Consider the following 27,040-nt stretch of genomic DNA (forward strand, 5'->3'; position numbering starts at 1 on the left):
ATGGTAGGATGTGGGATGGGGCCTTGGATGTTTGAAATTAAAGAGAAACCTTCAAGGATGTTAGATCCCTTGTTAGGAAGTCACATGAAGATAAATCAACTCCCCCTGGGAAGTCCCCTGGGGAACCAATTAGGGCATATGCTGGGGCAGTGAGTATAAGATGCACCACCAGCGAAGTCCAGTGCTAAATCGGGAGCTCAGGGAGAGAGAGACGCTGGTCCCCTATTATCTCAGGCTGAGCCTGAAAAAAATCTCAGGAAGCTCTAGTGCCAGGGATGTATTGCTTTGTCACTGTGGGTGGGGAGGACAGAGACTACTAGAAGTGAGAATAAGACGCAGAGGTACTAGAAGTGACCCCATATCAACCAGCTTGGTATGGTTATGGATACATGCTGCATTGTTGTTTATTGAAAAGGAACAAAGACAAGGTAATTGAAGCCCAGAGAAGAAAAATGACTTGCCCAGGTTCACGCATGTAGTGTGAGTGAACTAGAACTGAGATGTCCTCTGGATTGGCAGGTCACAGGCCGGGAAAACACTAAACGAAAGAGGAGGGCACAAGCAAAGTGGGATTCAGGTTAGGGTGGTTCACGCCCAGCTCATGGCTTCCAGATCTACTTTCTTTTCTTTGTTATTATCCCTAATGGGTCAACTCGGTATTGGCCTCAGTGCTGGTGCATCAGGAGCTCAGATACTATCAAAGCCCTTCTTTACAGCCTTGTTCTAGAACTCTCCTAAGGACTCCCAGATCCATTAACCCAGATTCCTCCAACAGCACTCAGGCAACACTAGACTGCAGAAATATTTCTGCTTCCTGTTTCAAATTTGGATGCTGTTTTTTGTTTTGTTGTTTTTTTAGTCAAACTCCTGCGTTCATTAGGGACTTTGAGAACAACCAAACAATGCTTATGGAGCTTTGTTAGGTGCCTAAAGGAGCTCATGTTTGCTCTTTTGATTCCAAGGTTAATGCTAGTGTATGTTTCTGCGCGTGTGTGTGTACACCCTTAAAAAGCCAGCCAACTCTAATATGGATAACAGCTGTTTGTTAAACATGCATGTCGTTAGCCTGAGAATAGAAATATTCCTACAAGCAGAGCCCATTACTGATTGTTAATGGACTTTTTTGGGCTCATACTCTTTTGTTGATGGAATATAAATTTTCTTTCCTTAAAACGTTCGTTTAAAAATTTAAATAGCCACTTTCTGTATGGGGAGTGCTTTTAGAGTTCCAATGCGCTTTTGCATCTGTTTTAACCTATGCATTAACCTTATCTCACAAGCAGGGCAGATATTATGGTTCCCTTTTGGCAGAGGAGGAAATTGAGGTTCAGAGAGGTTAAGTGCCTTGTGTAGAATCAAACAGCTAATTGGGGACAGAGTTGCAAATACAAGAGCTGACTTGTAAGTCAGGAAGCCACTTGTTTTCTGTTCCTTCTGTGATAGAAGCATTCATCACTTTTTATTGTATATCATGGTGAGCTCTGTATTGTCTATATCTACCTTAGGCTGCAAAGTTTGTTGAAGTCGAGTACCTACATGTCAGACACTGTAAGGCTCTGTTACTTGAAATCACTTGAACTTCTCTTGAGGGGTCCTTGGATCTGGCTCTTGTCTGAACCCCCCAGGTGCACTGCTGCATGGATGGCAGCGAGGAATTATACCCCAGTGACTGAATTCTTCCTTATTGCTTTCACTGAGCATCCTGAGTGGGGGCTTCCTCTCTTCCTGGTGTTTTTGAGCCTCTATCTTGCCACTCTGCTGGGGAACGCAGGGATGATCATCCTGATCCGCAAAGACCGCAGGCTCCATACCCCGATGTACTTCTTCCTCAGCCACCTCTCCCTGGTGGACGTCTGCTACTCCTCCGCCATCGTCCCTCAGATGCTGGCTGTGCTGTGGGAACACGGCGCGGTCATCTCCCGAGCGCGCTGTGCAGCTCAGTTCTTCCTCTTCACCTTCTTTGCTTCCATTGACTGCTACCTCCTGGCAATCATGGCCTACGACCGCTACGTGGCCGTGTGCCAGCCCCTGCTTTATGTCACCATCATGACGGAGAAGGCCCGCTTGGGCTTAGTAGTTGGGGCTTACGGTGCTGGCTTTTCCAGCGCCTTAGTTCGAACGGTCACGGCCTTCACTCTCTCCTTTTGCGGAAACAATGAGATCAACTTCATCTTCTGTGACCTCCCTCCTCTGCTGAAACTCACTTGTGGGGACAGCTTCACCCAAGAGGTGGTGATTATTGTGTTTGCCGTTTCTGTCATGCCTGCTTGTATCCTGGTGATCTTGGTGTCCTACCTGTTCATGGCTGTGGCCGCCACGCAGATCCGCTCGGCTGGAGGCCGCGCCAAGACCTTCTCCACCTGCGCCTCCCACCTCGCTGCCGTCGCTCTCTTCTTTGGCACCCTCATCTTCATGTACCTGCGGGATAACTCGGGCTGGTCCTCGGAGGGAGACCGAGTGGTGTCTGTGCTCTACACGGTGGTGACCCCAATGCTGAATCCCCTCATCTACAGCCTGAGGAATAAGGAGGTAAAGCAGGCTGTCGTGAAGTCCCTGAGCAGATCAAGGGCTTCTAGAAGGCCTTAGATGGATCCCTGTGAAATACATCATTCCTCAGTTTCTCTGTCCTTTCTGTCTTTCCTCAAATATCTCCTTCTTGGGGAGGCTTTCTTGGACAACTCTACTTAAAATCGCACCTAAACTCTCCACCCCTCCTTTCTGATGTATTATTCTATGTAATGCTTAGCACCATCTGATATACTGGATGTTCAATATGTCTAATTGACATATGTGTTCAATATTGTCTAATCCTCACAACTAGAACATAAAGAGCACGACAGCAAGCATTTTATCTGTGAGCTTCATTTGTGTATGCCCAGTGCCTAGCAAAGCACCTAGCACATGAGAGACACTCAGTAAACACTTATTGAATAAATGAATGAATCTATCTTTAAGTTTCAACTTCTTCAGTTCTCAGTTATCTTATCTGCCAAGTACATTTACCTACTTAATAGAACTATAGTTTTGAAGATAAAAGGCATGGATGGACAGGAATCACCTCTGTCTTATTCAGTTGTCTCTACTGAACCCAAGCACATTGGTTGGCACAACAAATACTTGGTTAAGTAAAGCAAAAATACCAGGAAAATTAATTATGAAGCTATCTGCAAATGCAACTGCTGTTTTGAACCAAAGGGATTTTCCAAAGCTCATCATTTATTCTTTTTCTTTGTTTGCCTTCTTATTCTTTCTGTGGGTTTTAAATAACATTTAATAATAAGAAAAATTGTGGAAATAATAATAATAGCAGCTAACATTTATTAGGCCTTATTACCTCCCAGGAATTACCATAAGTTTGCTTTAGGAATTGATTTAATTTGCTGGACATCCCCATGAGGCATGTTCTATTATTATCTCTGCTTTGTAGGTAGATGAGGCACTTCAGTCTCAGAGAGATTCAGTGATTTTTCTCAAGGTTGGCAAGCAAGTGGTGGAGTGGGGCTTCCTCCTTGAGGTCTGAGCACTTATGTGTCACACACAGTCTCTAGCTGTCATCTACCACCTCCTGCATATAAGAACTCAACTGGGAATTTATTGTTATTGAACTTTTCTTTTGCCTTTTATCTGATGAAGAAAAGGCAAAAGTTCAATCTGTGAAGGTAGATGACAGTCAGCAACATTCACTTTATAGCCCTTATGTTCTAGTGTTGTATAGTGTGTGTGTATGTGTGTGTGTGTGTGTGTGTGTGTGTGTGTGGTTGTGCATGAGAAGGTGAAGTGTGCAGATTAAATAATTACTATTTAATAGCATTTAAAAATATCAAATTGTAAGTTACATATGTATATATATATATATATAATTTCTTACCTTTGTTATATCTATCACCCTAAGATATTACTCAGAGGATATGTCTGAAATCCCTTCTAATTTGTTAAGACCTTAAAAAAATAGCTTTATTGGGGTTTCACATGCAATAAACTGTACCTATTTAAAGTGTACAATTTGATAGATTTTGATGTGAATACACTCATGAAACCATCACCAACATCCAAGATAAGGAACATGCACATCACCCCCTAAGTTTCGTTACCCCACTGTACTTTCTCCTACCTCCACCTCCATACCCCCAGGCAACCACTGGTCTGCTTTTTATCATCATACATTAGTTTGCATTTCTTAGAATTTCATATATATTTTATGTAAATGGCATCATGTCTGACTTCTTTCACTTAGTATAATTATTTTGAGAATCATTAACATTGTTGGGTATATCAATAATTTATTCCTTATTATTGCTGAGTATTGCTACACTGTATGGCTACTATGTTTGTTTATTCATTCATCTGTTTATGGGCATTTGGGTTGTTTCCAGTTTTTGGCTATTATAAATAAATCTGCTTTGAACATTCATGAAAAACCTTTGTATGGATATATATTTTCAGTTTTCTTAGGTAATACCTAAGAGTGGAATGGTTGGATAGTACGGTAGACACGTTTAACATTTTAGGAAACTGCCAAACGGTTTTCCAAAGTGGTTGTATCACTTCACATTCCCACGAATAGTGCCAACAGTGCATGAGAGTTCCAGTTCCTCCAAATACTTGCCAACACTTGGCATGGCCAGTCTATTTTTGAATTATGGTAAAAACAGATAACTTGAGACTTGCCCTCTTACAATTTTAAGAGTTAAGTATGGTATAGTTAACTATAAGCATAATACTCTAGAACAGATCTCTAGAATTTATTCATCTTGCATAAGTGAAACTTTATACCCATTGGACAACTCCCGGTTTCCCCCGTCCCCTCCCCCTAGCAACCACCATTCTGTCTGCTTCTATGGGTTTGACTATTTTAGATACTTCATATAAGTGGAATCATGCAGTATTTGTCCTTCTGTGACTGGCTTATTTTACTTAGCATAATGTTCTCAAGGTTCTTCTATGTGGTTGCATATGGCAGGGTTTCCTTCGTTTTTAAGGTTGAATAATATTCCATTGTATGTATATACCATCATGCCTTGGTATCCACAGGGGATTTGTACCAGGAACTCCTGTGGATACCAAAATCTGTGGATGCTCAAGTCCCTGATAAAAAATAGTGTAGTCTGATCATCACCTAAGAGCACATTTAGGAATAACATTAATCGGGTGTTGGGCAGATGTGTGGGGGGAGGGGATGGGTGTATACATACATAATGAGTGCGATGCACACTGTCTAGGGGATGGACACGCTTGAAGCTCTGATTTGGGGGGAGAGGGGGGCCAAGGGCAATATACATAACCTAAACTTTTGTACCCCCATAATATGCTGAAATAAAAAAAAAGAAGTAGCTAACTAATATAATATATTATATAAAAACAAAATGATGTAGTATTTGCGTATAATATATGCACAGTCTCCCATAAACTTTGTCATATCTATATTTTAAAAAATTTTAAATTTTTATTTATTATGAGTATATAATAGTTGTATATATTTATAGGGTACATGTGATGTTGGTTACAGGCATACAATGAATAATAATCAAATCAGTGTATTTGGGGTATCCATCACCTCAAGGATTTATCATTTCTTTGTGTTAGGAACACTCCAATTCCACTCTTTTAGTTATTTTAAAGTAAACCCTAACTTATTGTTGACTATAGTCACTTTGTTGTGCTATCAAATACTGTTCATTCTATCTAATTATATAACTATATTTTTGCACCCATTAACCATCCCCACTTTGTCCTCCCCATCCTCTGCTTCCCTTCCCAGCCTCTGGTGACCACCATTCTACTCTGTCTCGATGAGATCAATTGTTTTAATATTTAGCTCCCACATATGAATTAGGATGTGTGAGATTTGTCTTTCTGCACTTGGCTTTTTTCACTTAACGTAATGTTCTTCACTTGCATCCATGTTGTTGCAAATGAAAGGATTTCATTCACTTTTATGACTGAATAATATTCCATTGTGTATATGTCCCACATTTTCTTTATACATTGACAGACACTTAGTTTGACTCCATGTTGTCTATGAATAACAGTTTTATTTCTTCTTTTCTAGTTTGACTAGCTTTGGTTCTTTTTCTCACCTTATTGCACTGGATAGAACCTCCAATACAATGCTGAATAGTATAACTTCCTATACTGTTCTTGATTTTAGAGAAAACTTTCAGTTTTTCACCATACTTTACATAGATTTTTCATAGATGTTCTTTATCAGGTTAAGCTCCCTTTGATTCCTAGTTTGTCGAGATTTTTTTTTTAAAAATCAGGAATGGATTTTGGATTTTGTCAAAAGATTTTCTGCATCTACTGAGATATCATTTAGTTTTATTTTTGTTTATTAATATGATGAGTAACATTATTTGCTTTGGGACTGTTAAACCATTCTCATGTTTCTGGGATAAACTACTCTAGGTCATAGGGTATTATACTTTTTATTATCAAAGTAAGTACAAGATAGTCCTGATCACTTCTGGGTGGTTAAAAATGTCACAGATGGTATTGCCTAAATCTGTATGCCAATTTTAAAAGAGGTTTGTAGTTCTGAGTCATTTAAAATCCTCTGTTAAAAGGAGAATATATATAGAGGGACATATGCAAGTGGAAGAAAGAGAAATTTGAGATTTTTTTCATGTTCTGAAAAATATGTTCTGAAGGAGGTAGTTTCATTTTCATTTCAATGCTGAGGATGCAGGACTGCCTGAGAGACAGTTAGGAATGATAGCTGCATGGGCTGAACAGAGCAGGCCAGAATGTAGGATTTCAGGAGTAACGGTTTGGCTCTTGCAGTATTTGAAACAGTTGCTCCCTCCTTTTTCTTGGAAAAATTTTCACATTCTTCCTTTGTCTTCCTGGATACTACTTTATTCTGTTTCTTAAGTATTAGAGTCCCCCAGGGCTTCAACGTAGACCTTATTCTCTCTCTGTAGTTAACTCCTTACGTAATTTTATCCAGTGCCATGACTTTAAATACTTATTTTATTTAGATAAAATAAAATTCTTTACCATGGCCTCCGCCTACATGGGTTCCTAACTACCTCCATGACTGTGTCTACTTCCCCTCTCCCCACTCACTCTGCACTAGTCCTATCCACATGCTATCCCTTGAAAGCGTCAAACCTATTCCCACGTAAGAATCTTTCAGCCTGCTCTTCTGTTTTCTTGGAATGTGTCCCTAGGTCTTTGCATGGGTCAGTCCCTTATTTTATTCAGTTTTCTGTCCAAATACCCAAGAGATTCCTTCCCCAACTCCTGAACCTCCCTACCTAAATGATTCACTCCACCCTGTATCATTGTCTGTCCCCATCCCCACTTTCCTTCTCATGATAGTCCTTCTTACTACCTTGTATTATATCAATCACATATTTACTTGTATGTTCATTATCTGTCTTATGTACTATGAAGTGAGCCAATGACACTGCCTTTTCACTAGGTACTAAAAAAAATGTAGTGAATAAATAAGTGAATACCTTTATACCCTTTATACATTAGGTTTTACAAGTCATTTCTACCCAACATATAGATGTTTTTGGTCTTTCTAGGCACTCCTGTTGCATTCGTGTTAGCTACGACTAGATGGCAGAGGTTTCTGTTAATTTATTCAAAAAACCACAAATTGGCTTTTCTCAGATATGGCTAATACAAAAGAACGAAAATAGCACAAAATTCAGTTGACTGTGCTTTGCACAAAATCTTTACGCTTTCTTAATCTAATAATGTTAATTATTGACCAAACATTGACTTTCCTTATCAAGGCTTAAAAATCATGTAAAATTATTTTTAAGTCATTTCCTCTCTTTAATTTGAGGTCATGGACTATAAATTATTCATTCTTTTAGTGCCAGGGCTAGATTCACAGCCTAGTAAATATTAATAGAAATTTCTGAATAGATGTTTGATGAAAAAGACAAATTGGAAAATAATTCAGGGAAATAAAAGTATCTAGGTATACATTTATGCATTTCCTTTGTGAAGACTTGCTAAAGTCTTTGTAGAAGTTTTTGACTCTTTATTTTCTTATTCAGTTGTCTTCTGTGTCCCAGCCCTCATCCTAAATCGCTTTCTCAGGCAAACTCCCACTTTGCATACAAGTCTATTTCTGGCCAAATCAAGCTTCCTGTTACTCACTGCAGATGGAGCTATACCTTCCAGCCTCCTGTGGAACCCTTAAGCCAGAGGTAAGACATGGCCAGGATGGTTCCACAGGAATGGGGACCAATTTAAACCAAACAGCCTGGTTGTAATCCTGATGGCTCCTACCCTCTCAAATATGAGCTAGATGTAACCAGAATAAAGAGGGGAAAGTTACAGATCCACCCAACTGATGTTTATGTAACTGGGAAGATTCTGGTACCATGTTAAACATGATGGTTTAATAGGCAAGGCCGTTTATTTTCCGTAAAATTAAAAAAAGCTTCTTTTCCCCTCCCTATAATGACAGTCATTGTAAACTGTTAAGGCAATACAGGACGTAATATGAATCATTCTATCCCACGACCCAAACAAAAGCTCCATTCTGGTTATATTAATATATTGCTGTGTAACAAACCACTCCAAATTGTAGGGACTTAAAACAATAACAATTGGCTTATTGTTGTCCCTCAGGTTCAAGAGGTTGACTGGGCTCAGTGAGGCAGTTTTCACTTGGAAGATCATGTGTTTGCAGTCAGGGCTGAGGCCAGAATCACCTGCAAGCTCACTCACTCATATGTTGAGTGACTGGCTAAGGAGACTCAAAGACTTGTAGGCTGAATAGCTGGGGCTCCTCGGGCATCTCTCTCTAATTCTATGTGGTCTCTTCGTATGGTCTCTTCAGCATGGTGGCTTCAGGGTAGTCAGACTTCTTCCATGGCAACACAGGCCTTCAGAGGTGCTTGCCTAGAGAGAAAGAGAGAGAGAGACAGAGACAGAGAAAAAGCTTGTTCTAATCTGTCTGGGCTGCTACAACAGATCACCATTTATTGGGCAGCTTAAACAACAAACATTCATTCTTCACAGTTTTGAAGGCTGGAAGTCTGAGATCAGGGTGCCAGCCAGCATGGTCAGTTTCTGATGAGGGCCCTCTTCTGGGTTGTAGACTGCCAATTTCTTGTTGTACCCTCACATGGCAGAAATGGGTAGAGAGCTCTCTGAGGTCTCTTAGATAAAAGCACTAATGATTCATGTGGGATCCACCCTCATGACCTATTTCATCTTGCGAAGGCCCCACCTCCTACCACCATCATGTTGGGGGTTAGGATTTCAACATATGAATTTGTGGGGGCGGGGGCACAAACATTCAGTCCAAAGCAAAGCTGCATTGGCTCTTCTGAGACAGTCCCAGAAAAATATCAACAAAACTTCTGGGGTACTGTATTAGTAAAGTAGTCCCCAAGGCTGGGCTCAAGGGGGAAGGACATAGACTCCATCTCTTGATAGGGAAGTGACAGAGTTCTTCAAGAGCACGTGGTATGAAAATTATTGTGGTCATTTTTGGGAAATACAATCTGCCACAACCACTTAATATTTTGTTGACTCTCACGTATCTCTTTTTGCATATTCTATTTTATATAATTTTTTTCTAATACATGCTGTTATAAAACCTTTTTTGTTCATATTAGAACAACTGCTATATTACAGAAAAAGAAACTGAGATTAGTAATGCGGCTTGTCACACAGTGAGTTAGCTGCAGAGTTGGGCCAGACTCCAGGTCTCTTGATTATAAATCTAGGACTCTTTCTCCTGCTCCATTTGGAATAATGAAAGCAGAGCTTTGTGATGTTCTATGTTGGAGCTACGGATGGAGCAGGGTGGACATTGAGGTACTTGGGGAAGGCAGGACGATTACGAGGCTTGTTTGGTAGTGCGTACAAAAGCAGGTGGGTTTTACATTCATAATGAAAACTCAAACGAAGCATACGAGTTTGAGACACCATGGAGGAACGCAGGTGGCTGATTATACATTTCCTCTTAAAGAGATTGGATGATTCTAAGTTTAGAGAAAAGTGGAAGTCAGTTTAGACTGGGGACAAATAAAACCTAGTTTGGCAGGGCAGGTAGAATGAAGTTGGAAGCCAGGAGAGTGAGCAGTTAAAAAAAAGTAACACTTTGAGTGTCTATATTAGGCATTATGGTTGTCGTTTAATATACGTGTTCATTTAGCCTCAGATAGCTTTGGGATGTTGGGATTATTATTCCCATTTACAGCTGAGGAAGATGAGTTTCAACCCTTAGATAACTTCCCTTAGATCACACAAGGGGATCACAGTTTGTGGAAAAGCCAACATTTAGGATCAGATCTTTTTTTCTACACTATGCTACAATTATTAGAGAAATTAGACTGAATAACTGGTGATAGCTTGCTCCAAAACTAGAAATAATTAAAAAGAGGATTTGAAAAGGGAAAAAGAACACTTTTCTGGGTAGCTACAGAGTATAAGTCAAATGTGTGAAAGACTTCTCCATCAACTGGAAGGCATCCAGAGTCACAGAATCTCAGAGCTGGAGTGAGACTCAGAGTTCATGTGGATCAGTGATTCTTTAGCACATCAGGGTCACCAGGTCATCAACACACAAGTGTGTGATTCTCTCATTGGAGAAGCTGGGTTAGTGGATCCAGTGTGGGGTTTGAGAGGAAAGCAGTTAAACCTGTTTGGTAGCCTTTTTGTTCAGCCTCAGGGAAGCCTGAGGGTTTGAACCTAGGTCAAATTCTCCTTGCAGCTAACCTCTATAATTGATGACTAACCTATATGTGCTGAGATGCAGCTACACCAGAAAATGGGTACTAGCCACACATCCCCGAGGGGGCGAAGACTAAGTAAGGAACCCTAGAGCTGAAGTTTCCCTAACTGAGGTGGCCCACGTCCACTCAGCACTCTCTTGACATGCTCACTCTAAGTGTGGAATGACTGGGATATTTAAAAGTGTGTCTGGGAGTCATGAGCCCTGAACTGTACTGTCATCATGCATGCTGTGTGGTGATTGATTCTGGGCATATTTCATGACGTTGATTGCCAAGGCCACTGCAGCTGGTCAAGCAGAGAAGGCATTGCAGGTGTGAATTTTGGAATTTTCTCCAAGTAATTCTGATGTACAACCCTAGCTGGAAATGACTGGTCTAGACCAATGGCCTTATTTTGGAGATTAGAAAACAAACTTAGGAAGGCGATCTTAGATGTCCAAAGTCTTCATCGCTGCCTGTGGACAGAGTCAAGACTATAACAGATAGCTTGCATACATGTGCTCTATGGTTTTCTGTTGAAATAAAGGAAGTCACCTGGAGTCATATTTCCCAAAATATATTCTGTACAACAGAGTCCCCTGAAACACTCTGTGACAAATCAGGTTGTGTATGATTGAATAAGTTTAGTTTTGGGAAATGTTACACAATATTGAAAGCTCTGAGAAGTTGTCTCGTTAATACATTTTGCTTCATTTAACTCAGGGTTTCCCCAAGTTATTTGAATATTGAAATCTTCATTTTTACAATCATTGAACATCTCACTGAATAGTACCTTGGCAAAACAAACTTTGAAAAAAGCTGACCTAAAGAAATACAGATTGAATAAAGGATTAGAAATAACTGTCTTCAAAGCTGCAAAAGCTAGACTGTAAGCACAATATGCACCTGTTATTGTCTAAATTAAAAACAATTTGTACCAAAGTTTGTAGTAACATAGATTGTAATTAAGATGTATGTTATTTTACAATTAATTAATTTTATTTTTATTTTATTTTTTACTGATACATAATAGATGTAAATATTTGGGGGGGCACATGTCATATTTTTGATACATTCATATAATATGTAATGGTTAAATTAGGATAATTGGGATATCCATTACCTGAAATATTTATTTTTTCTTTATGCTGGGAACATTTGAATTATTCTCTTCTAGCAATTTTGAGATGTACAATAGACTATTTTTACTATGGTCACCATACTGATTTATCAAACACTAGGTCTTGCTTCTTCTATAAAACTGTATTTTTGTACCTATTAGTCAACCTCTCTTCAATCCTCCCTCCTCTCTACCCTTTCTGGCCTCTGGTAATCACCAATCTACTCTCTAAGGATGTGCGTTACTATTGTGACTTACTGTGGGAGTAAGGGGGTCTTGTTTCCAAGGCCAGAGCTGGAAAAGCCCCAACCCCCCAGAGGTTGGAATAAGAGGCAAATACCTGCAAGTTCATCAAAAGATGCCACAAACTCTGGGTGAATCATCTAGCTAGTTATGCCGATGCCCAGGGCATCAAACGGAAGAACTTTTTCTATTGATGAGCTTTCTCAGGGCACCTTTCATGTCCTTGTTCCTCAGGGTGTAGATGAAGGGGTTCAACATGGGTGTCACCACAGTAAATAGTACTGCACCGATCTTATCTGTGTCCTCAGGGTGAGTAGATGAGGGGAAGAAGTAAACCCCGACAATGGTCCCATAGAAGAGTAATACAACCGTCAGGTGAGAGCCGCAGGTGGAGAAGGCTTTCCTCTTTCCCTCTGTGGATGAGATTCTCAGGACAGCTCTGATGATGCAGACATAGGAAAATAAGATGAGGGCAAAGGGGAAGGTGATAACTGATGAGCCCACAACAAATAACACAAGCTCATTGATCCTTGTGTCTGAGCAGGACAGTTTCAGCAGAGGGGCCAAGTCGCAGAAGAAGTGAGGGAGAGTGTTGCTGTCACAGAAGAGCAGTGGAACGAGCAGAAGGGTGTGTGTCAGAGCAATAAGGTTACTGAGGACCCAGGGGATGACTGTGAGCAAAATGCAGAGCCTGGGCTGCATGATGGTCATATAGCTCAGAGGGTGGCAGATGGCCACAAAGCGGTCGTAGGCCATGGCTCCCAGGAGGAAATTGTCGATGACGACAAACACGATAGAAAAGTACATCTGCGTGATGCAGCTCGCATAGGAGATGGATTGACTCTTGGTCTGAATATTAATCAGCATTTTGGGGACTGAGTTGGAAATAGAGGAAATATCAGCAAAAGATAGGTTGGCGAGGAAGAGATACATGGGGGTGTGAAGGGACGAATCCACGCTGATGGCCAGAACGGTGAGCCCATTCCCAATCACAGTGACCAGGTACATACACAGGAAAAGCACGAAGAGGAGATTCTGCTGCTCAGCCTGGTTGGAGAGTCCCAGGAGGATGAATTCAGAGATGGCAGTTTGGTTTCCTTGATGCATATTTCCACTGATCTGAGGAAAGGAACACGAGGTCTTCAAACTCCCACAGAAAACTCAATATGGTGCTATTTGGCTGCAGGCATTGCAGTGGGGCACTTCCTCTAGGCTAAAGGGTAATGAAGTTCTCTCTACTTATTATTATTAGTTCTTGTTAGAGACAAGGTCTTATTCTGTCACCCAGGCCAGAGTGCAGTGGCACAATCACAGCTCACTATAGCCTCAAATTTATGGGCTTGAGCAATCCTCCTGCCTTAGCCTCCCAAGTAGCTAGGACTACAGGCTGGTGCCACCACACCCAGCTAATTTTTAAATTTTTTTGTAGAGATGGGGTCTCGCTTTATTGCCCAGGCTGGCCATGAACTCCTGGCCTCAAGCAATCCTCCCGCCTCGATCTCCCAAAGTGCTGGGATTACAGGCATGAGCCACTGCACCCAGCCTTCCTTCTATTATACTTATTAAGTAGAAGGGCTACTTAATAAGGAACATCTCAGCAGTGCAGAGAAATGGGAAATGCCTTAGAAAGAAAAGACAGGAATGTGATAGATATTTCTCAATGAGCATGTTTTAAACTCGAACAGGGCTCTGAATGTGATTTTTCCAGTTAGATCCAGATGTGGTTTAAATCCTCCAAACTGAGGATCATAGATGAGGTGTACTCTATATTCTAAAGATGCTAGATACTCCTTCAGGACTTACTTAAAAATGAACAAACTGCTCTCGAAACCTTCTCCACTGTTCACCTTATCTAAGAAGATAGAAATTTAGAGAGTCATCGAAGTGAAGAGTTTGAGAGAGTAAAAAGAACTGACAGGAATTCTTATGGGAGTATACCATTGTGTGGATACTCCTTCTCGCTAAAGTACTCCAGAAGAACTGATCTTGGAGAAGGAGTGCAAGAAGGAATGGCCAGAATTTTACTTCATTTGGGGCTAGATGTTAGGTGAACCAAGGAAATTTAGGGTATGTGTATGAACCTAAAGGTTTGTGCTTGCCTCTCACTTCTAAATGGGGGGAGGCTCACCTGATCAGCCCACGATGGCAGAGGTAGGGGGGAAAGACAGTGGTCAGTAGGGCACTCCTGCATTCTCACCCATGGCACGGCATCAATATGTGAATTTCCTACAGGCCAGGTGGATGCTGCAGGGAGGGGGTCACTGGACCCAAGCCACCTTGTTGGGCCTCCAACCAGGCAACAGCCTGCTGGGGTAGCGGAGGCTACGGCAGTGAGAGACCATGGGTGGCTGTCTTATTAAAGACATATCTTAAAGAGATCAGGGAGAAAATTCATTGCCTGTGAGAGGGATCTGCATCGTGGAGCAGTCTCTAAAAGGGGGTCTCTGGAGAACTCCAAAATGGTCTTAAAAGAAAGCATGCCTGCTACACATAAGGTATTGCCTGCTTGTATCCTAGCAGTTGAGCACTTTTGCCTTTTTTTCCAATTGCCATTTTTCCTCCCTGACCTTATGAAACTGAAAAAGAAAGGAAGACAACAACAACAACAACGACAGCAGCAGTGTGATTGGGGGAGGAGAGGTTAAAGAACAAAGGAGGAATGGATGCCCCCGCCTTCCCGCTTGTACATTCCTAGCCACACATTGGACCTGAGCTCCACAGGGAAGACACATGCTTTGAACCGGATGCTGAATTTGAAGTTTTAAATTGGGCTTGGCTTGGCTTTTTAACACCTGGAAATGAGTGTTCAGTACCAAAGTAAAACATTTTTAAAGCCTAAGTGAACAGAAAGCTATCACTTCACAAGGTGTCACCTAGGAGCAGGAAAAAGAGATTAGACCTAGTTTGATTTTCCTTGTGACTTAATGGAAAGAATATCAGCTTGCAAGCTGAGAGGTGTTTGTCCCTGTCTGTCTGCTTTCCTAATACAGTCTTCTTCTCATTTTTTCCCTTTCTCTTCTACTTATCTCCAAAATCACTTGTCTTCCAAAGGTTTTCTTTCTATGAGGAGGCCAAAAAAAAAAAAAAAAAAGCAAAAACAAAACAAAACAAAAACCCAGTAAACCTCCACCTCTGGGATTCCCAAAAACTGAAGAGCAATAGAGATTGGGGCAGAAGCTCTGAGGTCTCTTTGGTCCTGAGAAGCTTGCCTTACAAATCAGAGAGAGGAGGAACACACGCAGAAGGGAGACTCCCTGGCAAAGCTAAAATTCAGCAAAGACTTGGAGGCATGTACACCCAAGCTACAGACTGGCCTCAGAGATTTCCAAGCCCTGAATGGTTTGGCCTTGACTAGAAAGACGAATTGTATGTTTTCGAGTGACAATCTCAAATCTTAGGAGACTTTTCTCTCCTACTCACCAGGAGTCCTGCACAAATTGTTCTGAGTCCTGTTGTGGCTGCTTCACTGGTCAAGACCAGTTCTAAATTCTGAAAAGGCTCACCTCTGAATGAGAGTAACATCTGAGGATGTTACTGGTATCTAAAGCCAGTGGTTTTCCTTGTACTTAGCAGGGTAACAGGTGGGGACTGAGAGCAGCTCTTACATATTTTTCCAAATTGGACTCTTCCCCCAAGCATCAGAGTTAATAGAATCATGGTGCTGGGTTCACATGGGGCATTTAGCTTCTTCTAAGCCCTTTGGGATGATGTCCCTGAGGTGTTTTCCTCAAGACAAACAGTAATTTTCACACCCCAATCTTGATGAGGTAAATAGGGAAGAGACAGGCAGCTCTGCCTTTTTTCCTCTCTTTTGTTTTCAGCTGATCTTCCCACTTGTGATTTCCTATCTGTAACTCAGCTGGTTTTCACTCTTCCTGGCAAGTGAGTTGTTGGCCGTGTGGGTCTTATGTATCCTGTGGGGTGGTAGGGATTTTGAGTTCCTTTTGTTTCTTCTCTGGTGCCCAGTAGAGGGGAACAGTTAGTATATCTGAGAGAATTGAGTTGTATTCCTTGACTGGAGATTATGGCTCCAAAGAGATGCCATCACCCGTGGCCCCTTCAACCGGTGCAGAGGCCACAAATGAATGTCAGCAATGGAAAGAAATTGGGGACCCATTGATTCAGCATTCCTGGCTCTTCATTGCAAACTAAAGACATAAACTCGTGGTCTTTAATATTGAAAAGAAACATACTGAAATGATATTGAGTTGAACGGTTCTCAGTACACTGGGAAGACTGGAGAAACAGACCCTGAAATGGACAGGAGCAAGGGAGGCTGCACAGCTGTAGATACAGCCAAAATTAATGTCCCTTCTTCCAATGCTTGAAGGTATGCAATAATATAGTACAGTTTCTTACCCAAACCAAGAACACTCACCCCCTCTTCAACAGGAAACAATCTATGAATTAATTGTGTTCATGACACGTATGCAAGAATATGTACTCATGGCAGTGAGTGGTTTATAGTTACCATGGAGTACTACTCAGCAAGAGAAAGGAATGAAATGTGTTGTTTGCAGCAACTTGGGTGGAACTGGAGACCATTATGCTAAGTGAAGTATCTCAGGAATGGAAAAACAGATACCACATGTTCTCACCTACATGGGAGCTGAACGAAGGACATGTATGGCCACAAAGAGCAGTAATGGACATTGGAAACTAAGAAGAGGGGAGGGTTGGAGCGGGTGAAGGACAAAAATATACCTGTTGGGTACAATGTACACTATTCTGGTGATGGGTACACCAAAAGTCCTAACTTCAACATAGTACAATTTACCCATGTAAAAAAAACACTTGTATCCCCTAAACTTTTTAAAAGAATGTTCACAAAACTTGTCACAATCCTCACTCCTCTAGCTGGCTGTGAAGTTCTGATGGATATTTTCCACCTCCTTCCTTCACCACTCATTTTAGGGTCCCTCACACTTAGCTCACACTTTGGCCGATCTTGGCTGTCTGTCTTTGGGACCCAGCATTTTTTTCCCCAAGGGGTTAGGAGGCTTAGTTGCCCTGACTGTGCTGGGTTGTGCTTGTGGCAACTGCTCATCACAGTTTTTACATCATAGTTCAGAATCACTCTGGCTCAAAGTTTGGGAATAGGAAGCCCCAGTTGTAGAAATTGGACACTGGGTGTGAGAGTGAGAGGGGCACTCCCACTATCACACATTGGCTCTTGAATCTGTGCATTTTATTGTATTGTACATTGTCCAGGAGGGCAGTACCCCAACCCACAAGATGTTGTCCCCCAGTTGGCACCTGAACTAGTGTACATTAGATTAGTCTATCATTCTATCTAGCAAAGGGAATGAGTAGGAAGGCAGTGAATTCTGTGGTCATTACTTCATTGCTGCACTTTTTCAGTAGGTTAAAACGAGTCTCTTGGTTCCAGGCAATTTGTGCGAGATGTCGGATTGATGGTGGGTAAGGCATTCTGCATGCATTGGACTGTGCTGGTAGAGGCCTGCAGATAGGGATGAAAAAATCCATATCTAGCTGTGCTGGGTTGTATTATACCAGCTTGGCTAAAGTTGGAAACTGTTGTCCTCAGCATCCTCTTTTTTGTGTGGTTCCAGGAAGAGCTATCCAGAGGAAACACTTATGCAAAGTTTGGAAGGCAGAAGTTCAGCAGAGGACATTATTCTTAAGAGGTCACATTTTGGAACATTACACGGTGAGAGGAAGAGACAAAGAGGCCCAGAAGGTTCAGATTGTTCTTGCTTTTGTGTGCTCTGCATCTGGGACATCTTCCTGGCCTTGGTGAGCAATAATAGCACATACCAAGATTTGGTAGGAGTGGGAGGAGCAGAATATCCCAGGCGCAGGCAGAAAGGGGTTACATTGTCCTGGAGAATTTAAAACAGTAATAAAACTGACTAAAGGCCAGTCTGCCCAATGACAAAAAATGGATAATTTAAATGGTCCTATGTATCTTTATGCACTTCTGCAAATATTTCTGTAGAATAGGTACTTAAAAGTAATATTGTTGGGTCAAAAGGATACGAACAGTTCAATTTTAAATAGATATTTCCAAACTGCTCTCCAAAAATGTACTGAATTTACAATCCAATAGCTGTGAGCCTCTGGTTCCCTATGTATTTATCTATTTAAGATATAAACAATCAGTTTAACTTTCCAGTCTGATGGGCTAAAAATGATCACATTTATAAAATATTCTAATTTATTTACTTATTGGTGGGCTTATGAGTATATATTTTAATGTTTATGGCTCATTAATATTTTATTTTCTGTGGATTACCTGTTCTTCTCCTTTGACTATTTTATTCTATAAAATATATAGACTATCTTTTATATTGATTTGTAAACAATTTTTTATTATGGATGTTAATCCTTTGTTGGTTATGTATAGATGATACATATATTTTTCTCTTACTTTTATTATTTAGGTGTTTTTAAAAATTATGTCTTTCCCACAATTATTTTGATATAGTCAGAGATCATAATCATTTTATTTGCGGCCATTAGGTAGATATCATTCATGGAATGATCACCATCATATCAAGATGATAATAGCTCTGTCTTTGATTTCTTCTAGAAATTTTATAGCTATGCATTTATATTATGATCATAAATACACTTGGAATTCAGTGTTATTTATTGAATAATTCATACATTTTCCACTGGTAGAACCTGCTATTTTTATCAAACACTAAATTTTCATATGTAGATCTATTTGTAGACATTCTCTTTTTTTCCTTTTTTCAATTTTTCAGTTCTAGTCCCTGTACCCTACAGCTTATAATAAACTTTATTGTAATATTGTTTACCTATCCTACCCATTTTTGTCCTGTTTAAAAATTCATTTGGCTATTGTTGCGCAATTAATCTTCTAAACAAACTTTAGGGTCACCTTCACAAAATTAAAATAAAATCTCATTAAGATTTAGATTGGAATAGAATTGGATCTATACAGAAATTTGATAAAATCCTTCACAATTTTGAATTTCCCCCCATAGATGTAATGTCTCTCCCTTTATTTATTCAAGTCTTCTTATATTCTGTGTTTTAATGACATTTCATAGTTTTCTTTTATTTTTAACGTATATATTATTAAGTTATCCTTGAGTATTTTATGATGTTTCTTGCTAAAGTAAATTTGTTTGGAGATGTGTAGGGAAACTATTTAATTTGTTTGTTATTATCATGTTGCCCTACTAAACTCTTTTATTAGTTTAATAGTCCAAATTTGATTTTTTAAATTTTTGCAAGGAGAAAAATAATAGCATAGGTGAAATGATAACTTCAGTCTTCATTTTCAATATTTCTATTTCTTGTTTGTTTTTCATTTTATCTTGTTGGCTAGTATCTCCAGCTAAAGGCTATTTTAGGGAGGGATAATATGCATATCTGGTAGATTTTGAATTCTATTTTTAAAAAGATATTTGATTTTATTTAAGTTATATATTGAATTTCATCAAATGTCTTTGTAATATCTATTGAGATTATTAGGTTTTTCTTATTTCTTAATATATAGTTACTTACGTTAATTGGCTTTCTAATGTTACACCAGCCTGTGCTTCAAACACCTAATTTGGTCATAGTGTAGTATTAATTTGCTACACTGTCAAATTTAGATAAGTAATATTTATGTAAGATTTTTTGCATCTATATTAATAAGTTAGACTGGCTATTAATTTTCTTTTTGTTAATAATGTTCTTGCCTGGTTGTTATGGATATGCTAGAGTTAATCATAATGAACATATTGTTGGTTTATTGTAACTTTTATCAATATAAAATAGTCTTCTTAATGCTATTTAACATTGTTACTATGAATTCTACTAATGTATTGTCAGACTGAGTTTTTTAAAAAATTAATACTTCTTTGAATCTATGACTGTCCATCCATTTACTTTAAGTACTTTAAGTGTGTCTCCTGTTATGAACATATATCTTGATTTTAACATATCATCTGAGCATTTCTATCTTTTGACAAATGAATTTAAGCGATAACATATGTAGGGTCACTGACATATTAGGTTTTTGTTTCCTATTTAGTACATTTGAAAAATATTTCATATTTCTAAACTTTTGACTATTGCTAGATTGATGGAGTTTAATTTTCTTTTACCCCTTTTATTAGTTTGAAAGGTATCTATGCCATTTATGTTCTACTACTGGAGTTAAAGAAACATATATAAACCAATAATTATTATTAAATTTATGAATTAGTTATAAAAATAAATAATTGAATGAATTAACTAATTACAGTGGATGTCATCAGATATGAAGCATGGTAGATCTACATGGATCTGTTTAAGGTATCTCCATATTGCTTTCCACAGAGGTTGCACAGTTTGCAGTCCCACCAGAGTGTATGAGTGTTCCTATCTCTCTGCATCCATGGCAACATATTTATTGTTTTGGGACTTTTTGATGAAGGCCATTCTCAAGTGCCCATCAATACATGAGTGGATTGATAAAATGTGGTATACATATACCATGGAGTACTATTCAGCTATAAGAAACAATGGTGATATAGCACCTCTTGTATTTTTCTGGATAGAGCTGGAATCCATTCTACTAAGTGAAGTATCCCAAGAATGGAAAAATAAGCACACATGTACTCACCATCAAATTGGTTTCACTGATCAACACCTAAATGCACATATAGGAATAACATTTATTGGGCATTGGGCAGATGGAAGGGGGGAGGAGGGGATGGATATATAGATACATAATGAGTGTGATACGCACCATCTGGGGGATGGACACGCCTGAAGCTCTGACTGGGGGTGAGGGAAAAGGGCAATATACATAACCTAAACATAATAAGCTGAAATGAAAAAAATGTTCATACTACCCAAAGTAATCTACAGACTCAATGCAATCCCTACCAAAATATCAATGACATTCTTCATAGAAATAAAAATAGAATCCTAAAATTTATATGGAATCACAGAAGACCCAGAATAGCCAAAGCCATCCTGAGCAAAAACAACAAAACTGGAAGAATCACGTTATCTGACTTCAAATTCTACTACAGAGCTGTAGTAACCAAAACAGCATGGTACTGGCATAAAAACAGATACATAGACCAATGGAACAGAACAGAGAACCCAGAAAGAAATCCATACATGTATAGTCAATCTATCTTTGACAAAGGTGCCATACTGTCCCGGGGAAAGGATAGTCTGTTCAATAAATGGTGCTGGGAAAACTGGATATCCATATGAAAAATGAATTACTAGGCCTTTATCTCTCACCATATACAAAAATCAAATCAAAATGGATTAAAGACTTACATCTAGACCTGAAACTATAAAACTATTAAAAAATTGGGGAAACACTTTAGGGCATTGGTCTGAGCAAAGACTTCTTGAATAATACCTCCAAAGCACAGGCAACCAAACTGAAATTGGACAAATGGGATTACATCAAGCTAAAAAACTTCTACATAGTCAAGGAAACAATCAACAAGGTGAAGAATAAACTCACAGAATGAGAGAAGATATTTGCAAACTACCCATCTGACAAGGGATTAATAACTGGAATATATAAGGAGCTCCAACAACTTGATAGGAAAAAACTCAAATAATCCGAATTAAAAATGGGCAAAGGATCTGAATAGACTTTTCTCAAAAGAAGACATACAAATGGCCAACAGGTATATGAAAAAATGCTCAACATCATTAGTCATCAGAGAAATGCAAATCAAAACTATGAGATATCATCTCACTCCAGTTAAAATGGCTTTTGTCAAAAAGACAGGCAATAATGAATGCTGGCGAGTATGTGGAGAAAGGAGAACCCTCATACACTGTTGGTGGAAATGTAAATTAGTGCAACCACTATGGAAAACAGTGCAGAAGTTCCTCTAAAAACTGAAAATAGAACTACCATATGGCCCAGAAATCTCATTGCTGGGTATATATCCAAAGGATGGAAATTCAGTATATCGAAAAGATATCTGTACTCTCATGTTTATTGCAGCACTATGCACAATAGCCAAGATGTGGAATCAACCTAAGTGTCCATCAATGGATGAATGGATACAGCAAATGTGGGGCATATACACAACAGAATATTATTCAGCCACAAAAAAGAATGAAATCCTGCCATTTGAAACAACATGGATGGACGTGTAGAACATTATGTGAAGTGAAATAAGCCAAGCACAGATAGCCAAGCACAAGATAGACCTCAAAAAAAAAAAAAAAAAAAAAGAAAGACAAACCTCGCATGTTCTCACTTATATATGGGAGCTAAATATTAAAAAAAATTATCTCACAGAGACAGAGAGTAGAATGATGGTTACCAGAGGCTGGGAAGGGTAGCAGGGAGGGGGTGATAAAGTGGAGATGGTTAATGTGTTCAAAAATACAGTTAGATCGATAGAATGAACAATATTTGATAGCACAACAAAGTGACTATAATCAACAATAAGTTAGGGTATACTTTAAAATAACTAAAAGAGTGAAATTGGAATGTTCCTTACACAAAGAACTGTTAAATGCCTAAGGTGATGTATACCCCAATTAACCTGATTTGATTAATTCACATTGAATGCCTGTATCAAAACATCACAGGTACCCATAATAATTAAAAATATAAATAAAATAAAAGAACACAAAAAGGAGAAAGAGGAGATCATTCTAGTCACCTAGAATATGTACAGGAAGGTAACTAGGAGAGCCCAGTAATTCACATGCACAGGATTAATCAAGCCTTTAGGGCCTTCGACAGAGAAACATTTTGCCCTTTTCTTTTTGAGTTAAGTTAATTTTCTGTATGATTTGTGATATTAAATAAAGAATGAAAGGAAGGATGGAAAAACATTTAACAACCTTCCATTTTGTTGGCATTCCAGACCATGCCTAGCAGAGTGTGTACAATTAATTGATTCATCATGTGCTGACTTGGCTTGGATAGGTTGATAAGGAACTTACTAAACAGGGAGTTTTATTCTTCTCCTTCAGCATTTAAAGTACCCCCCCCCACCTCCATCTGTGGATTTGATTTCCATAGTTTCAGTTACCTACAAGCAACTGCAGTCCAAAAATATTAAATGGAAAATTCCAGCAATAAACAATTCATAAGTATTAAATCACATGCAGTTCCGAACATGATGAAATCTCTTGCCATTCCTCTGTCCTGGCTGGGACGTGAATCATCCCTTTGTCTAGTGTATCCACGCTGTATACGTTGCCTGCCTATTAGTATCATCATCATTTGCTCCTGATATCCAACCATCAGCATCATGATGGCTCAATGATCCAGGATCACCTGAAGCAGATGATTCTCCTTCTCCTGTATCATTAGAAGGTCAAAATTGCTGAACACGTCGCAATGCCTATGTCACTCACCTCATCTCATCTCATCACATAGGCATTTTATCATCTTTCATCATCAAAAGAAGGGTAAGTACTTTGAGAGAGAGAGAGAAAGAGGAAAAAGTGAGGGAGAGAGAGAGAAAGAGAGAGACCACATTCAAAATAATTTTTATTACAGTATATTGTTATAATTGTTCTATTTTATTATTAAGTATTCTTGTTAATTTCTTACTGTACCTAATTTATAAATTAAATTTTATTGTAAGTATGTACATGTATGTATAGGGAAAAAACATAGTATATGTAGGGTTTGGCACTTTCTGTGGTTTCGGCCATCCACTGAGGGTCTTGAAAGGTATTGCCCTTGGATAAGAGGGGACTATTGTACTTAGAAGTAAAGGCATTTCGGATATATTGTTAAACGCATGACTGTTCACAGAATAAGTTACAATTTGTAGTTCGTCTCCTTATCCCCATGAAATCAGCTTGAAAATTAAAAGCATCAAAAGCAGTTTTAAAGGGAAAAAAGAGTAACCAAAAAATAAAAAAGTTGTAATCTAGGTAATATGAAAAGTGGACCCAATTTTTTCATATTTTTGTGATCATGGGAGAATTATGTGCCAAAAAAAGCTACATGAACCTGATTCCTTTTAGAAATTATTGTAAGAGAAACATAGTTTTATTTTGGAAAACATGGAAAAATACCTAAATGAAGACAAAAATTAAAAAATATTCATAACTGTACAAATCACAGATAACAAATCTTAATTTTTTGGTACATTTCTATTGATCATTATGCATGTATATTTTCACAAAATTGGGCTCCTATGGCAAATACAGGTTTGAATCTTGATTTTATCACTTATAGGCATAATAATAAACATTACCCTTTATTATTAAATATTATTTTAAATATGATTTTTAAATCTGTTGTATTTCTGTAGCCAATATTGTTGCAAATTAGATTTTAATCACTTTTCATTTATTAACGTAAGAAAAAAACTTACATTTTCAGTTTTGACTCCATTAATTTTCCGAGGTTATGTTTTTAGAATAAGAATTATGACATTAAATAGGAGAACATTTTCAAGGCTTTTGGTAAACTTAAGCCATATGGCATCCAAGAAGTTCACGCCAATTTCTTAGGTCAATTTTTTTTTTTAAATACCCACTGGCAGACACTTGCACTTTCTTCCTGTAGTTGCTAACTAAAATCAGCGTGTGGGCTAGAACCAGACTCTTTGATGAAGGGTTGCCCCCTCCCCTAGCTGTTCTGGGAGAGGTAATTCCTGGTAAGAACTGTCCCTGGAGCCCTCTGCACCTCTTTGTTCCTCAGGGTGTAAATGAGAAGGTTGCGCAGCGTGGTGTCTGCTGTGAACACCAGAGGGGGAAGTGGATTCCACTTGAGGGTTTATCTAGAGTGGGACACACGCACGTGAAGATTAACAGCCGTCGTGCGGCAGGACTGTGCTGAGGTGGGAGGGACGTTAGCGCCCCCTGCTGAGTGGATCTGTGAACAGCAGCCATTGTGAAGGCCTAGCAGGTGGGGAGGCGGGTGGAACAGCAAAGACTGGGGGGAGAGCCACCAGCACAGAGCGCTCACGCAGGCGGTGCTGCCACCAAGACCACATGTGGTTCCCCGTACCCCAGCACAGCTGGCACGTAGTAGGTGTTTCGTCAGTGAGTGCAAATTCCTGTCCTCTTCCTGGCATGAATGAAAGAAAATGAAGGCGACCCCAGGGGAATGCATGGAGTGAAGGACATTGATGCATTAAATAAGCTATGGTTTGCCATATATTGATATCCAAAACAATCAAATATCCCCTTATCATATAACATAAAGCGTTTTAACTTCACATGATAATAGTTGAGAGTTGCTAACTTTACATCATAGTATTTAAGGTACAGAACCTCAGGAAAAATCAAGATCACCGCCACAATCACATGAGCCAATTCCTTAAAATAAATCTCTTGTTCATATATTGCTTCAGAGGAAAAGTAACCTTTTTAACTTCAGGTTAAGTGAACAATAGCAGCCTACAGTGTCCCTATCCACTTTTTGGAGTTTTAAGGTTTCATAGAACTTAAAAAAATGAGAGTGAACTGCAGCAACTAAGTGTATCAGGTACAGGGAATTAATGAAAGTCCAAATTGTGAGGAAATAAAGGCAAATGTAGCATTTGCATGGGAGAGTTTCACTGCTGTCAGGTGCTCAACGACGCCTTTCGATCTCCCTAAACTTCAGAGACCTTAAAATGTCCCTTTGGTACTGATGACCTTTTTCAGGGCGCCTTTGACATCCTTGTTCCTAAGGGTGTAAATCAAAGGGTTGAGTAAGGGAGTGACGAAAGTGTAGACCAGCGCGATGTGGCGGTCCTCATCCGCCGAGGAGCTGGACCGGGGGCGCAGGTAGACCAAGGCGCAGCAGCCGTACTGCAGCAGCACCACGCTGAGGTGCGAGGAGCAGGTGGAGAAGGCCCGGCGGCGGCCCTCGGCGCAGCGAATGCGCAGGATGGCAGAGGTGATGAACACGTAGGAGACACAGATAAGCAGGAAGGGGACCGTCAGCACGAGGACGCCGACGACGTAGAGCACGGCCTGGTGCACGCGGATGTCAGCACAGGCCAGGCGCAGGACCGGAGGCACGTCGCAGAGGAAGTGGTTGATTTCGCGGCGGTGCCCGCAGAAGGGCAGGGTGAAGATTAAGGCGGTGAGCTGCAGCGACAGCAAGAGGGCCAGGCCCAGGGCGCCGGCCACCAGCTGCACGCACAGCTTCTGGGTCACGAGGACGGTGTAGTGCAGCGGGTGGCAGATGGCCACATAGCGATCATATGCCATGACTGCTAGGAGAAAACAGTCCGTGCAGCCAAGGGTGACAAAGAAGAACATTTGGGCTCCACATCCAGCCAATGGAATGGGCTTCTGGGCCCCCAAAATGTTGGAGAGCATCAAGGGCACGACGACAGTGGTGTAGCAGATCTCTACAAAGGACAGGTTAGACAGGAAGAAGTACATCGGGGTGCGGAGGGAGCTGTGTGCGCACACCACCCCGATGATGGCTGTGTTGCCACAGAGGACCATCAAGTAGAGGAGGAGGAAGAGAAGGAAGAGAAGGGCCTGGAATTCAGGGACGGTGGTGAACACACGGAACACGAACTCAGTGGGGCCGGAGTGGTTGAGGACAGGTTTCCAGGCAAACATGCCTTCTGCAGAAGCAGCGGAGGAGGCCCTGAGCCCTCATTGGCTGAGTTACTTTATTGCTTGCATAAAAGCACGGACTTTAAATTTTGTTTGGAATTACCTATTTAGCATCCAGTTTCCAATCACAATGCTTGGGAATGAATTCACGATGGAAGGTTTGGTATAATTTTCCTTGGAAATCTTCATGCATGGGATAGATAGTAATCTGTAGAAGTTCCTGGGGACAAGACATGTAGTTGTTTCTTGTGAAATTTTTAAAAATTTTACTCTGGTATTTTTAATCCAATTGATGAGAGCTAATATTTTGCTGGGATTTATTTATTTTATTATTTTATTTAAGCATATTGGGTATAAATGTTTAGGTTATGTATAAAAATAAAGAATTGTATGGTTGTACGTATTGTAAAATCAGTTAAATGGATGTGTTGTTTACTTTTTTGGTAAACATTCTCATTGAAATACAACATATGTACAGAGAAACTCACGAATCCTAAGT

General features: G+C 39.8%; 3 protein-coding genes across 3 annotated transcripts; 1 reads left to right on the forward strand and 2 right to left on the reverse strand.

The window, feature by feature from the left end:
* The first annotated feature begins 1,591 nt into the window (after positions 1 to 1,591).
* LOC123642716 (olfactory receptor 9Q2) lies at positions 1,592 to 2,664 on the forward strand. The gene has a single exon (XM_045558110.1). The coding sequence runs from the start codon at positions 1,642 to 1,644 to the stop codon at positions 2,584 to 2,586; it is 945 nt and encodes a 314-aa protein (XP_045414066.1). The 5' UTR covers positions 1,592 to 1,641; the 3' UTR covers positions 2,587 to 2,664.
* A 9,558-nt stretch (positions 2,665 to 12,222) lies between these two features.
* Positions 12,223 to 13,194, reverse strand: LOC123642718 (olfactory receptor 1S1). Its single transcript, XM_045558111.1, has one exon. It carries the CDS (start codon positions 13,159 to 13,161, stop codon positions 12,223 to 12,225), a length of 939 nt encoding a protein of 312 aa, XP_045414067.1. The 5' UTR covers positions 13,162 to 13,194.
* Positions 13,195 to 25,593: 12,399 nt separating this feature from the next.
* Positions 25,594 to 26,590, reverse strand: LOC123642141 (olfactory receptor 10Q1-like). Its single transcript, XM_045557052.1, has one exon. The coding sequence runs from the start codon at positions 26,542 to 26,544 to the stop codon at positions 25,594 to 25,596; it is 951 nt and encodes a 316-aa protein (XP_045413008.1). The 5' UTR covers positions 26,545 to 26,590.
* Between the last annotated feature and the right edge of the window lie 450 nt (positions 26,591 to 27,040).

This window comes from Lemur catta, chromosome 7, assembly GCF_020740605.2.
Source record: "Lemur catta isolate mLemCat1 chromosome 7, mLemCat1.pri, whole genome shotgun sequence".
NCBI lineage: Eukaryota > Metazoa > Chordata > Mammalia > Primates > Lemuridae > Lemur > Lemur catta.

What these genes read in the sequence shown, in the direction of transcription:
- LOC123642716 (XM_045558110.1), top strand. Translation starts at nt 1,642, where the DNA reads ATGGCAGCGAGGAATTATACCCCAGTGACTGAATTCTTCCTTATTGCT.
- LOC123642718 (XM_045558111.1), bottom strand. Translation starts at nt 13,161, where the DNA reads ATGCATCAAGGAAACCAAACTGCCATCTCTGAATTCATCCTCCTGGGA.
- LOC123642141 (XM_045557052.1), bottom strand. Translation starts at nt 26,544, where the DNA reads ATGTTTGCCTGGAAACCTGTCCTCAACCACTCCGGCCCCACTGAGTTC.